Here is a 15652-nt window from a genome sequence, read left to right as displayed (position 1 = left end):
GCAATGTTCCAGTGAAGCGCTGTGATGTCCAGGGGTGCACTGTGATGTCACAGTGGTCACTGTGAAGCCAATCTGATGGCGGCCATTTTGTCTTTTAGATCAGACTCACACAGCTGTAACATGGCTATTCAAAATAGGGAACTTAAAAAAAGGGGCGGCACAAGAAAAATGCACAACCCTTTTATTGTCCATCTACCTCCGATATTGAGCTTTGTTTCCAGTCACGTTTTTCAAGAGACCCCTGGTTCCAAATAGTACGTCACTCAGGAGTCTTGAAAAGGGACCGCTTGTATTGCTCTTCCTACCCATGTTAACACTACTGACATGTTCCTTTCCAAACGACCCTCGTCCTTTCCCCTTAGTGTCTGAATGGGACAGTTTTTTAAATTTTCTTTCAGGCAGCATAATTGCATCTCAGTTTATCTCACGGCAGCTTGCAAACACGCACACAGTTCTTTGTGAGTTCAAGGTCCTTGAGGGGCAAGACTGGAATTCTACCTTGAGTCATCCAACTCTACCCAAACCCTAAAAGTATCTCAGCCGCCACTGCTTGACTGGCCAAAAAGTAGTATTAAAGCACATCTGTGGCTTCGTTTTTCCCTGATACCATCTAGCAGCACACAATACATTAACTACAGCTCGTGAAGTCTTCATTGATTTGAAAAAAAGCATAGTATCCACCCGAATGCGTTTCCATACCCAAGACACAGTTGCCTGTGTCGCCCTCTGCTGGGGAGTCACAGACATCACTAACGAGTAGCAATACGGTATTTTCCAGTGTTAGTGGCGGTTGCAGTAAAAATTGGGAATAAAGATAAAAATAAAAACGCCATGGCTATGTGCTAAAACCTCCTTTTTGTTCCTCGTCTCACAGTGCCAGGGTCTTGCCCCCAAGGGTTGGAGCAGCATGCTCTAGTAGGCAGTACGGCAGAACTGGACTCACCCGATTTAGTTCCCTGGTCCTAAGCACCTACCTCTATACCTTCAGCGGTTGATGCTTGAAAGTGAGTTGTTTCCACCGTCATCCCCGGGTATAGATGAAGCTGGGGCAATTACTCCCAATCGTATCAAATACAAGGCTTACTCTAAAGAATGTGAACTTGACAAGCAGATACTGTTATGTAATGGCATGCCTATGTGTATAGAGCGCTAATCAGCCATCAGGGTCGCTAGGCGCTTCCCAGGTGTGTATCCGTGGTCTTTCAAGGTGAAATTATTCAAAAAGCCAGGGCTTCAGCTTTTTGAGGACTCCAAGAAGCGATGAGGAGGCTCTGATGTACTGAGGGGGGTCGCTCCATGCTTGGGGGGAGATGTACGAGGAGTGACCTCCGGCCCTGTTTCTGTGTAGGCGGGATGCATGTGATAGTGAGAGTCCGGGTGAAGGGAGATGTCCGGAGGGTTGGTGGAAGTGTATTCGTCTGTTGAGTAAGGTAGGGCCTATGTTGTGTAGTGTTTTGTGTGTGTGACGAGTTTGAACTGAATACGTTTTCGTGTGGGGAGTCAGAAGAGTTCCTAGAGGTGTGCAGTGGTGCAGCGAGAAAGGTTGAGGACAAGTGTTGTTGCAGCATTTTGGACGTCTTGGGGCCTGTTCAGGAGCGGTTTGGTGATTCCTGAGTAGAGTGGTTTGCTGTAGTCAAGTCTGCTGGCTGTCAGGACCTGTGTAACTGTTTTCCTGCTGTTCTCTGGTAGCCACTTGAAGAATTTTCGCAGCGTCCTCAGGATGTGGAAACAGGTGGAGGTCACTGTGCTTACCTGGGCTGTCATTTCAAGCTTGTTGTTGAGGATGATTCCTAAGCTTCAGGCGTGCGCGGTGGAGGTTGGTGTGGAGCCGAAGTCTGCCAGCCACCAGGTGGAATCCCAAGCAGAGGGTTACTTTCTGAATATAACCACTTCGGTCTTGTCTGAGTTGAGGTAATTTGAGCTCATCCAGGTGACTACCGTAGTCATTTAGGTGGAGAAGTTGTTTTTTGTCAAGCGAGTCTCGCCTGTCAGGGAGAGTATCAGTTGGGTGTTGTCTGTGTAGGAAAGATTGTTGATGCTGGGATATTTGATGAGGTCAGACAGAGCAGGTCATGTAGATGTTGAATATGATTGGGCTGCGAAAATATCCTTAGCAGACTCTGCAGATGCAGTTCTTGGCTTCCAATGTGTAGGGTGGCAAGCCGACATTTTGAGTTTTTCCTGTGAGGAAGTAGCAGATCCAGTTGAGGGCGGGTCATTGGATGCATGTTTCATGTGATCTTCTGATCAGGGTGGAGTGAGAGACCACGCTGAAGGCCACTAAGAGGTAGAGCAGGATGATGGCCACTTTTTCGCCTCGGTCAAGGACCATCCTGGTGTCGTCTGTTGCTGCAACGAAGGCAGCTGTGATTGGGTCTGAAGCCTGATTGATTGGTGTCTAGAAGCTTGGGTGTGTCTATAGTGGGCGAGTTGCTTGTCGATGGCTTTCTCCATGACCTTGGCCTGGTTGGGTAATAGGGAGATTGATCTGTAGTTTGCTGGCTGGGTGGGGTCTGCCAATGGTTTCTTTAGTAGTGAGTGTGTGTGTAACAGGACCAGGATCACTTAGTTTTCACACAGCTTATTGCTGTCTGTGGCAAGTGTCTCCGAGTCCAATTTTCATACAACACCAATTTGAAATGGAATTGGAGCACAGAACACTGTACTAAGTCGGTTGGTCCAGCACCAACCATCTAATTTTGCTGAGGAAAAGGGTCCTGCCAAAATGGCACTCCTACGACACCCTGTTCACTGGCAGTATATGTTTTGTGATTAAATCATCATGGAACACTGAACTCCCCCGTCCTGCTGCCTGTGCCCGGTGCTGCCCTGCCCTCGGTGTCCACGGATTGAAGGACCCCCGCGAAGGAGCTCTGATATATGATTCAACAAGTAACATCATACCTACAACAAGTCAGGACTATTGGCTTCATCAATGGTTGTTAGCTGCATAAGATAAATAAGCGGGAGACGCCGCGCAAGCACTTTGGGGCCGGAGAAAAGACTCGCCAGCTACCTACCTGACCTAGGACCCTGAGAGGTAGCGCCGCCTGCAGAAGTCCCGCCCCCCAGCACCGGGGATTGTAAATAACTTTCTAGTGCCTCCCGCGTCGCGGGCGGGCGCCGGGCTGAGCCCGGGCAAAGGGCGGGCCGTTTGTGGCCGTTAGGAGCCGGTAGAGGCCAGGCAGGGCCATCCCCCTGAAAAGCGCTCCAAGCTTCAAGGTACTGTGTCCTGCCCTAAATTCGTTTTGCTGTCCCTTTATGACTTCCAGATTGCGCATGTAGAGACGCTTCCTATCTTTGGATTGCACTTGACTTTATCGCTCCATTTGGTATTTGTGTTTTGTCTGTGTGCAGTCGCTGGGGGTTTCCAGGATCGGTAAGAGGAAGAGCACAGAGGGAGGGTTGGTGGTCAGCAGCAAACGGGGTAAAAAGGCAAAAAATATTACCCATTCTGCTATGAACTGTGTTATGTCTAGAATTGAGGAAATTGTTAATGATTGCGAGGAGACATTAGGGAGCGGGAGTTTGGACGCCACTTCTCAAGGGAATTGCAAAGTGGCAAAGACTGTTTCTAAAAGTGATAAAAAGGTTATTCCCTCGATGTTCTCCAATTCACAGCACAATTCTAACGCGCATGGCCTATCCAACACCCCGCTACAGACCTTTGACGAGTCCTCAGCTCTTGTAGCACAGACCACCCTAACTCACCAGGCTACTGTTTTAGATTCACATATTCCTGAGTCCCCTTATAATTTAGTTTTATGTTCTAATAGGTTCTCCGTACTTGTTCCGCACGACGATGAACCCAGTTCTCCACCTGATAGGGCCCCTCCCATCTCTCTAACCCCTGTCAGGCCTCCTGCTGACTCCCTGGAAGCTTTACAGGCTAGGGTTTTAAGGTTGGAAGAGTTGGTTTCAGCTCTTAACAATAGGGTGACGAGCCTCATTTTAGATCGTGGCTCGCACTTGACCACCCCCACGCAAGTTTCACCCTCTGGGCCCACACCTACCCTGAAGTCAAGTGACCTAGCCCCCCCCTGCTTACTCCTGTCCGCCAGCAATCAACCCTCTAGCAGTGCCACAAATTAGGGCCTTAGGAGAGCGAAACACCAAGCCATCCTCCACTACTATGTCCTTTGCTGACGCTACACGTAATTTGGCGCCTCATAGGGCGTCTATTACCTACCCCCAGGTCAGGACAGGCAACAACGCAATCTCTTCATTTACCAGGGGCGAGTACGGCCCCCCTCCACCTCCGGTGGCCGCGGCTCCTAGGCACCATCAACCCCCTGCAAAACCTTTGGATTACATGACACATGTCCCGAAAATGACCAACCCTGGTGGATTTGAAAGAAGTGAGTCCTTGCATAACAAAGTCATCCACTGGTTGAGGCACACCAGAGGCTGTAGATCAATTATTAGAGATGACATCCTGAGGGTGCGGCGGCTATCTAGAGTGGACTCACCTTTGGATTGCGTGGAAATTGAGCTTAACGACCTAGCCCTAGCAGAAAATGTAATACTGTTGGAATATAGGACTTCACCACCCGCTCACTCCTCCATCCAAATTCGCAGCTCCTTAATCTGGTCCCAGTTTAGCGACCAGGTGGATTCAGGCCTTAGACAGGTGGACTGACTATCCAGGCCCCATTTAAATATCCCTTCATCCACCCCAGAAAGCTCTCTATTAGAGGACACACGATTGTGTCCTGCCCTCCCTTTGGACCCTACTGCGGTTAGCCCAGATGTTCATACAACCTTAGGTGCAGTTTCAGGGGGGGGGACAAATCAGGGGGCGCACAACAAAAAGGGATGGAGCGGCTGTTCCCTCATCCATCTCGCGCTCCCCAAGAGTTATCCAGTTTCTATCCTGGAATATTGCCGGCGTAAAAAGGAACCTCACCGATCCTGTGTGGAACGACTTTATCAGCAAATTCGATATTATCCTCTTCCAGGAAACTTGGTGTTTGGAACCAATTTATAGATCTGGGTTTATAACATACTCTGTTCCGGCAATCAGCTCCCCCAGAGGGCGTCCATCGGGGGGCCTCCTAATTTGGGTGAACATAGAGCTGAACTGGATAGTTAAGCATAATGCCAATCCGTCCCACGACATTCTCCATCTATCAGTCGGTGGGTCTGAATCCCATTGTGGCCTAGAAATTTTTAATTTATATGCTAGAGGGTCGTCAGGTGCGCAAGAGAGCCCTACGCTGTCATTTCTTGAGTCCTTACTTTCAGCCCTTACCACCTCCTTGGGTGTCCTAGTAGCCGGTGACTTCAACTGCACCTTTGAACCCCTTGGTGATGACGATATTTTGGACACGGAGGAGGCTGATTACAATCGAGGTATTCCTCCACTTGGTCTTCAACCACTTAAAAAATGGTCAAAAAGGGCTGTTCAAATTACCGCCCTAACCTTGGAGTTTAATCTAAGGGCAACAAATGGTAGATCCCGCTCTGATAGCAAGGGAGCACCCACATTTATTAGAACTAGGGTCCCTTCGCGCATAGATTACATCTTGCTGGATGTGGAGCTGTGGCCGGATCTCATTGACATGGAAGTCTTGCCTAGACAGGAGAGCGAGCACAACCCACTAACCATGCAACTTAAGTGCGGTATGATCACTACGTCTATTGCGCCCACTGGAGTCCAGCATTACTGGTCCAGAGGTTGTTCCAACAAATTGCAACAGACGACTTAAATGGTCTAGAGTCGCCAAGCGAGAGGTGGACCTGGCCAGGATCAAAAACATTGTGATGGGAAGCACTGGCTTGCTGGAGACCGCCATGGCCGCCCCTCCCAATGTCGTGGTATCTAGAGGCTTCGAAGAGATATATCTCGAGACCATTGAAAAGGTGGGGGAGTTTTTCAAATCAAAATCCAATGGGGATTGTAAGCGACCCCGACCAAATATGGGTAACTTGTGGTTTTCAGGCGACTGTAGGCCAAGGAGGCAGGAACTTGCTAGGGCTTTAAAATCAAGGGATCAGCCCTCTATCGCCTGTGCTCGACAATTCTATTACAGCTCTATAAAAAAAGCTTTGGGAAGAGGATCATTGGCAGGACTTGAAATCTGCAGTACGACGCAAAGATTGGACCCTGTTTTGGGATCTTATAAACATTAGCGCAAGGGGTGGGGCTGACCCAATCCCGAACCACATAACTGAATGCCAGTGGTTTTGAGCACTTTTCCGGCCTATATTAATCTGCGGAAGATTCTCTTCCGCTGGCCGAGGGTCCAACCCGTGAGCTTATTGTTTCTCCAGGGGGGGCAGTTTTGCCTCAGTGAGATCCATTCGGCAATAAAAATGATAGCTCCGGGAAAGGCAGCTGGGCCTGATGGCCTCCCTGGAGATCTCCTTCTCCATGATAGAGAACCTTGGGCTGAGTTTATCCTACAAACCCTGAATAACATCGCAATGGGTTACCCTGTACCAGATTCCTGGAAAGGGGCAGAGGTGGTGGCCATCTACAAAAAAGGAGACAGAGAGGACCCTGCCAACTATAGACCAATCAGTTTGATTGATGTGATTCAAAAAGTGGTGGGCAGGGTTCTCTTAACCAGGATAAGGGCCTGGATTGATGAAGCTGGCATCCTGTCCCATTTCCAGGCAGGCTTCAGGCAAGGGGTCGGAACTATTGACCAGGTCTTCCGCTTTTGCACCATATATTGGAAATCTGTGACCATCGAAAAAGGTAGCCTCTACTTGGCTTTTATTGACCTCAAGACAGCTTTTGATTTGGTGCCCCGCTTAAAGCTGTGGCAGGTCCTGGCTGATATTGGTATCCCCCCCCCTAATTTTGGACCTTCTCAAACGGCTTCATGAGGGCAACTTTGCAAGAGTCAGGTAGGGCCACTAAGGACAGATGACCGAGAGAATAGCAGTGGGGAGAGGGGTACGACAGGGTTGTGTTCTGGCACCGACCCTATTTTCCCTCTTTATTATTGGGGTGGCAGACCATTTGAGGGTTGATGGGGCCGACGCTCCGACCCTGTGCGGGGAAAAATCACCCTCCCTGCTGTTTGCAGACGACACGCTGCTGATATCTAAGAGCCCTATGGGCCTCCAAAAACTTTTGACCTGTTTTACTGACTTCTGCAACATTAGGGGCCTTTAAATTAACACCTCCAAGACTAAGTTAATGACCATGTCCCCCTAAAAAAGCTTTAGGAACAACATCAGGGTGGACAACTCCAATTTGGAGCTGGTGACAGCCTTTGACTATCTCGGGGTGCGGGTTAATAACAAGCTGAATTGGGCCCCACATTTGTCCAAAATGCTTCTGTGCCATAAACGAACTGCAGGAGCCATAGCGAGACATCAGAGGCTGTCATACAGCCGTCCAACTGCTGCAGCTATTGAGGTCTATCAGGGGAAGGCTCTATCAGCATCCCTTTACGGGGCGGAACTATGGGGTTTTGAAAATGTTACAGATTTGACCAAATCTGAAAACAAGTTTTTCAGAGACATAGTGTCACTCCCTCAGTCCACTCCCCTAGTCCCCCTTCGCAGCGACCTCGGCAGACACCCTATAAGTGACGTGGTAAGACTGCGTCCTTTATTATATTGGGTCAGGCTAAGTAGGTCCCCGGATCTAGCCCAGTATGCATCTGCTCTAAAAGATATACTCCAACTTGGTGCTCGTTCTAAGATTCCCTGGGTATCCAATTTACACAAACTGGTGGTAGAGCTGGGTTTGGGTGAGTTTTGGGAGAACCAGAGCCCCCCCCCCCCAAAGCCATCGTAAAAAAAATCTATTGGGACTGGATTAATGCTGTTACTTTGAGGTCCCAGAGAGGTATCCTTAGCGAGAAATTCCTAGACATCAAACCTATGCCCAGAATGGAGGACTTTTTGGACCTGATCGAGTCCCCGAGCGATAGGTCACTCTACCTTAAGTTGAGATACGGTACTCTTCCATTAAACGAGTTTCAGACCGGGTGGAGCGGTAAGCAGGGTGCTGCTAAGGGCTGCCCAAGTTGTGCCTCCCCTACGGAATCTGTTGCCCATTTTCTTTTTGCTTGTCGGGCTTACAGCCAGGTTAGATCTAGATGGCTGAAACCCGTATGTATAAATTTGGGCTGTAGGTCATTCAGGGTGGCCCTGCGCATCCTAACCTATGAGACGACAGTCCCTACTGTCATCTGTGGGACTGCCAAGTTCTTGGGGGGGGCTTGGAGGATCAGACAGAGGCTACTCAAGAAGTGCTAGCTATTGAGCCTAGTCCGAACGTTCATTGACCCTGCCTTGGTTCCCAGCCCCACCTAAACTCGTCCATTACTGCTGCATTTGCCCTCTTTCTATATTGCACTATTGTAGGATATCTCTCCTTTGGGGCTCATGAATTATGTTGTTTTAGACATTGTTAAAATTTCTCCATGTATATATTCATTTTAAACACTGTTTTTATATGTTTTATACTTTTATGATATTTTATATATCGAATAAAGTTATTGACTGACTGATTAAATCATCCACCCAGATGGTTGGTCAGCAATGCCAATTTACATAATTACCACACCAATCTAGCAAATCAGCAACACGATATGCAGCGCTCAATACCTACCACAATTGTTTTGATATGTGATACAATGACTGTTCCACTCTTACTTATTTATAAAGAAAACATCAACCATTGGAGAGTCAAAGGCCTGCAGTAAAAAAAATGGGGAAATTATAGGAATAGAAACATTGGGTGGCAAGCTAAGGCGATCCTTAGGCAGTGACTAAGACACCTAAAAAGATGGGGTCAGCTCTTGCGGGGGAAAGTTCTACAGAGATTAGAAGGTGACAGGGAAGTAACAAACACAACCCCAATTGCATTTATTTGGTTTGGAAAGGGACTACACATTGTGGAAACCTCAAGGGGCCAGAGAGATAGTAAATTCAAAAAGTAAAACGTTGGCTAAAGGCTCCTGAAATTAGGCAGTTCTTGTCTTCACCAATTTACTGACCGGGAAGAGTGGAGGAATGATCCTGAAATGCAGAGGTAAAGCATTACAGAAGGCTGTTGTCTGGTACCTGAAGCCTCAAGGGTCTGGGACCGGAACATTCTGATAGGGTATCCTCATGAGGCAGTTATATGGGTATCATTACAAGGCAGATATAGGGAGGCACTAAGGAGACAGGTAAAAGGGTGCCCTCAGGTGACAGTTTGTGGGAATGTGACAGGACCCCTAATATCCCCACCCTGTTACTACTGATGGCACATACAAACTGCAATTAAACGGAAACCCTCTGGAGCGTCTACCAAGGCACTTGCAAGAGGTACCCAACAAAGGTCTTTGCAAGGATTAAACTAAGGGGGCAGTTCTTTTTCCAATACTCTTCATAAAGATGCCTCCTGAGGGCAATTTAGACACCAGCGTGGGGCAATTACAGGGAGCACAAAACGAGGATTGATGGCATGCTGAGGAAATGAAATGGACATTGGGGCATTGGAAGGACGAGGAAGGAGTTAGGTCATTTCACAGTTGTACTACAGGGCAGGTGCAATATGATGTATTGAGGTAGTTTGGAAGCTGTGGAGGTGAAAAGTAAGTAAAATTGCTAATTACATCCAGGCAGAGAGTATGCCACAGAACAAGCTAGCTTTCCCTTCTTACATTGTAGAACTTGAGAACTGCTAGGATGCCAGAGAGGGCACAGAACCGATGCTGCACAACCCACTGCATCTCAGACAGAGTGGTGACCAGTGCCATGCTATTAGGGATTCCAGCTGCCTCTTTGCCACTTTCCCTCCACTCCCTGAAACTATGACGCTCCCTAATTTCTATGGAGACATCAACAGTACCCTGTTGGCACCTGTCACGCCCTTTATGGAGGTGCCATCGCACTTCCTAGCTGTCTAGGCTATCAGTTGGCAGAAAAATGAAAAGGAAGCCACATTTGTGTACAGAGTCGCAAGGCTCGAGGAACCCACGTTGAAAGCTAAACATTGGCAAAGTCAATAGGTCTCGCCTATGCAAGAGCAATTGGTTTTGTCAATGTCTTTTGTTGTGCAGGATGGCTAAAAGTTAGGGGGAAAAAGCGCTACAAAGCGGCCAGTGTTTTTTTTCTGGAAGGATGGGCGGGGCAAGCAACAAAACGCAAGAAGGGGGTAAGGGAAACAGAACAATCAGCGCACTGCGAGAGGTGAGGGGGACGTGGCGGCAAGCTACAAGAACGTGGTGGCAATCAACACTGACGTGGGACGTGACAGCAAACAACAGGGACGTGGCAGCAAGAAACAAGGAAAGGGCAAGCAAACACATGCACTATTATGGTGTGCTGTAAAATGCAACTTGAAGAACAAAAAAAGTACCCCTAAAAGAGCACAGAAGCAGTAACTCAGCTATGCTCACAGGGAGGTACAAACACAGGAAGATAAGGAGAAGCCTGCACACAAACACCAATCAAAGAGCAGCAAGCAAATGAGAGGGACAATGAAGCCAACAATTGGTAAACAATGGACGGGCTTGAAGCCCCCTGTTACTTAACCAAATGTCTCTCGAGCAACAGCCCATGTGCTATCCCAGGTGACACTTAAAAAAGGTCTGGTTACATTACTGGTTTCCCTTGACCATGATAATCTACTAACACCTACCTAGGCACTACACTTAAGACAAGGATATTGGCAATAAGGATACACTTGGTGCTACCCTCTATGCCACAGGACAGGCCCAGGGTCTCAGATAAGGGAGAGGCCCTTGCGTTCATGCTTAGATTAGGATATAGCCAGGGCCAAAATAAAAATCAGGATACCACAAATATAGTTGGGCACTATAGGCACATATACCATTCATGGGACATTCACATCACAACAGGTAGCATTCACCAAAACCAGCCTCAAGTGAATAAAAAGTTGTATATTTATATAAACCATTTGTCATTTGGTGTGAATATGTTGAATATGTTATGGGTAAAGTACAGGCACAAACTATTTCCGACTTTTTGGTATCTCGGTACAGAGCACAGAGGGTCCCATGCCCAAGTAATGCAACTTGGTAAACGCAAACTAAAATAAATTGTGTCAGAGCCTGTGAGAAAGTGCCTCTTCTGCATGGTTAGCCCCCCACTTTCTGCCTGGTTTTGATGTGGTTTCAATTGTAGTGCACAGTGTCCCCACCAACCAGGTCCCCTGTTTCAGTGCTTCTTCCCTAAAAACAACCCCCAAATTCATACTTTTACCCCCGTAAGCCCGTAGTAATTGGTACCCTGGGTACCTATGGCCTGGGAGCTGAAAGGGGTCTCTTGGGACCCTCCTGACTGGGACCATGCCACTGCCCTTGCTGCTGGCCTGCCCCTGTGAGGGGAAAAACGGCAAAGTCGAAATGGCACCCTGCCTGGGTGCCATGCCAGCTGGCACTGCCTAAAGGCATAGGTAAGTTACCCCTCTAGCAGGCCTCACAGCCATAAGGCAGAGTGCACTATACCACAGATGAAGGCATATCTGCATGAGCAGATATGCCTATCCAATATTGGGGTCCGTTTCCTAATATTTTAAGTGCCAGTGAAGCCACAGAGAGTACATGGACTGGAAACTCAACAACTCAAGTTCCACAGCACCATGATGGCTTCACTGAATACAGGAGTGTTTGGTACCAAACTACTCCTTGCAGTAAATCCACACTGATGCAAGTGTGGGATTTATTGTACCATGTACCCAGAGAGCATCTCAGAGGTGCCACCTGAAAACCTGCCAGCCCCGGTGTGGAGTCTGACCAGCTGTAGGCAGCCAGCCGCCAACAGACATGTTTCTGGACCCCTGGGTAGAGTGTCCCTGCTCTCTAGGACCAGAAACAATGCATATTCTGGGTAGAGGTGTCATACCTCCTACCCTAGGATGGGCCAGTACTCAAATAGGGAAGCTTCAAAGGCCTGCTGTCTTTGTAATACAACCCCCAGCCTCTGTTGCTAGCAGCAGATGGCAACCCCTGGTTTACACCCCCACTTTGGGAGGGAAATCTAAAAAGAATAGGATGTGTGTCTACATCTGACACCCCCACCACTAAGGTTGGGTAGGCGAGATGAAACACATCTTTCAGTCCCCGCCATCTTGAAGATGGGGAGACCCCCTCCAATCAGGGCTAGGTCTATGCCCCCCTCCCACAGGAGGGTGGCATAATAGAGGGTGTAGTTACCCAAGGGAAGGTACCCATTGGTCCTACCTGCTACTCCCCTAAAACGCCCCTAAATTTAGTATTTAGGTGGCTCCCCCAGACCTAGAAAGCAGATCTGCAACAACCTAAGATGAAAGAAGCGACCCTGCAGAGAAGGCTAAGATCGACAACTGCCTTGGCCCCCAGCCCTACCAGCCTGTCTATAGCTTCTGCCACCCTACGACCTGTCTTGCAGACAGTGACCTCTGAAAACCCTGGGAGGACTGCTGCCTTCGAAAAAAGACTCCAATCTCTCATGGACAGTGGACCTGCCTAGAAGTAACCTACCCCAAGGACTCTGGATCCAGGCGGATCCACGTCCCCAGCCCACTCGGCAACTGACACCCACGGCCCGATTCTGAGAGGCTCACCTGTGCAGTGAGGTCTCCCCAGCGACCCTGACCTCGTGTCTAGTGTTTGCAGACCTCTCCTGATCTTCACGGCAGGGCCTGCAGTGTAATCCAGAGGCTCCCCCTGACCGTGACCGGCTCTGGTAAGAAGATTCCAATGTCAAAAGGCACCCTGCCCCCTACGACCCCCTACATCTCTACTTACCTCTGCTGTCATTGGTCTCCTTCCTGCAACCTCCAGTGCCACAGGTGCAGCCTGTTTGCAGAAACAAGAATCTCCATTGAAAAGCATTGGGTGCCCGACGTTAATTGGCTCCCTGCACCTGGGCGCCCCGTGCCGCTGTATGTTTGGTGCTACTTTGTGGCCCCCCGTGCTTGTGCTAACCCCAGAGCTTGGCCCCTGCAACCAATGTACTTACCTGCAAGCAGCATGGTTCCAGGCATCCCCTGTCTCTATTGGAAAGCATTGGGCCAAACTCCGATTTTGACCTCTGCACCCGGCGGCCCTTGTGCCTCTGGTGGTGCAGAGTTTTGGTACTCACCTGACCCCTGGTTGACTTTTGGCTTCGAAGACTGGGATTGTAAACTCAGTACCTACCTGTTTAACCGCAATATTGCTTTCCCCATAAGATAACATTGGACTGTGTTGAACAGTTTCTAAGAGTCGATTTTCAAAGTGAAAAGTATTTTAAATTAAAACCACACATACCCGATTACAAAGACCTGCGTCTTGAAATAAAGTACAAACAAAGTATAATTTTCTAAAATTGGTCTGGATGTCCTGGATCACTGTTGTGCAATAAATATCTTGCACTCCTCTGTGTTAGGCATAAGGCTGCTCGCCCACACTACCACTAATAGAGCACTTTGGGTTTTACATTGAGCCCTGTACTTTTTTGGGTAGCCCTTTGACACGGTGCATGGTATTACCACCTAGAGGCAATATCGCATACAGAGCCAGCTTCCAACAAATCCAAACTAAAATAAACTGCGGCAGAGCAGACTGGATCATAGAAGAACCAAGCATTCAATCGATTTTTTAGAAAAGGACATAGCCGAATACCTGCCATCTTACAACCTCTAATCTTTTACACTTTGAATCTACACGAGAGCTGTATCGGTCACTTACTCTCTGCTCAGGATTCAGTATGGCAGAAGCAGTGCAGTCCACTGGAGTCTGGCATATCTGGTCAAATTGAGCTGCGGCAATCCGGGCAGAGAGGATGCCGATGGGTAACCCCAGGTGAGAGGCTTGACCTTTCAGAACGGAGTCTGTAAAGAAAAGCAAGGAAGGGGAGTCACTGTGAGTAAAGAAATTAATTCTGTGGAGTAAGTTAGGATATGCACTTTGATGGACACAGGAATAGTCATCAGGACCCCTGACACTGGGACACCTAATTTACATTAATGTCCAAAGGTATTTGGTTACAGCCTCTACTCATTCAGTGGTTCACTGGCAAACGTCTATTATTCTCAGACTCCCACAGTGATCACTACTCGTCCGGTTTAATTGGAGTCTAGACTTTCTACGTCTCTGCATCAGTTCCTCAAAGCATTAAACTGCGGGGTTAAGATGGTATTTTGATGCCATGTCAAACAATGAACCATACACTAAGGAAATTCAATAGAAGCCTCGCTGTTGCCCAGGGGAGTAATAATGCGTAGATGGCAACATGATTTGAATTCACCCCCTTAATTTTAAGGGATAACAAATACTTCCTTCTAGGACACAATTGGTGAGAACTATATACAAAAAGAACCTTGCCTTTCTCTCACTCACGGATCTCAGTTCTGAAATCACTTCTAACCCACAGTTATTCCTCCTTGTAACACATAATTCCACACAGCAATACCTGCACTATGACCTTGGTGTCACTACAAACATATTCCTTGCACTTTGTTGATAGCTGTCCCATTCGGCCCTTTCAAACTCCTCTGCTTGTCCCAGTCTCTCGCCCCGCTCCCACCACCACCACTGGCCTTAACATCTTCGAATGCACTCAGATTATCACACACTTTTGTAGCTTCACAAGGAGAAAACAAGGCTCTGCTTGACGGAGAGTACAACAAAGCATACTCTTATCCATAGCCATAGAGGACAATTGATCCTGACACTTGCCAGGTTATGTTAATACTCTTGCCTGTTTATTTGTAATGCAGGGGCCTCTACCACATGGGAAGATGCCTATTTCCCCTCTTGTTAAAGGTAAATCTGTTCAGTCCCCCAAAACTAGAAGAGAAAGAGAACAAGAGACACAGAGGATGAGGGAAAGGGAGAGAACAGTGGAGATAAACAAAGAAAAAAGATAGAGAAAGTGTGTATTTTGTATAGTTACACGTGAAATGCAAAGACGTCCTGTGCATTGTGTCCCCTTTGAGAATACACTGCATTTAACACACGATGAAGCCTCTGCTGAAAGCCCATAGATGTACTGACAGCGCATGATGCCCTCTACTGTTTCCAAGAATAGACGTATCACTGCCCTTTGAGATGCAGTATAACAGCCTGTCTGACACTTAAACGCCACTGGGTACACTTTGGGTAGAGAGACCTTTAATAAAAGCAGAGACACAATGGGATATGAGAAAGGTGAGTCTTTACAGGATAACACTGCTCATAGACTGATTGTTAATTTCATCATAGCACTTTGCTGGCAAATTGCTGGAACAACATTTGGGTTCTTATGTCATCTGTGGGTGATGCTAGGACCTTGTGGTTTTCTATGGAGCATCCAATATTAAGTTACCAACCCTTTCCTCTGCAAATAAACTACTTAAAAAAAAAAATTCTGAATACACAGTGACATTTGTTGTCAGAGATGACTGCCCCCTCTAAGTTTCAAAAGTTCCAACACACCCTGGAGTAAATCTTGTTTGCACACTCAAGCTACACCTTGGGAAAGTCAGAAATACTGAGGGAAGATGTGTCAGTCAAACTGGTTAAAAACTGGATAGTAGGCCTTACTCATGGTGATATATATATATATATATATATATATATATCCGTGAAAGGCACCCATCATACAGCCAATTTATAAACGAGACCCAAGAGATTCCCTCACAAAGCTATCAGCTGATTGCATTACTGGACGCAGATGGGAAAATATTTATAAAGCATTTGCTATCTCATCTTCAAAAATGAGCAGAGCCCAA

At 47.7% G+C, this 15652-nt stretch overlaps 1 protein-coding gene across 4 annotated transcripts in view; it reads right to left on the bottom strand.

Moving 5' to 3' along the window:
• The window catches only part of FANCA (FA complementation group A), a 1007136-nt gene that overhangs the window by 873401 nt on the left and 118083 nt on the right, over nucleotides 1-15652 (bottom strand). For all 4 annotated transcript variants that reach the window (XM_085637706.1, XM_085637704.1, XM_085637705.1 and 1 more), the window contains exon 4: nucleotides 13629-13771. In XM_085637706.1, coding sequence (XP_085493832.1) covers nucleotides 13629-13771 — 143 coding nt within the window. The remainder of the gene's footprint in view (nucleotides 1-13628; nucleotides 13772-15652) is intronic.

This window comes from Triturus cristatus, chromosome 12 (genome assembly GCF_964204655.1).
Source record: "Triturus cristatus chromosome 12, aTriCri1.1, whole genome shotgun sequence".
Taxonomy (NCBI): Eukaryota; Metazoa; Chordata; class Amphibia; order Caudata; family Salamandridae; genus Triturus; species Triturus cristatus.
Note: the sequence above shows the minus strand (reverse complement) of the source record. Positions and strands in the feature narration are given on the sequence as shown.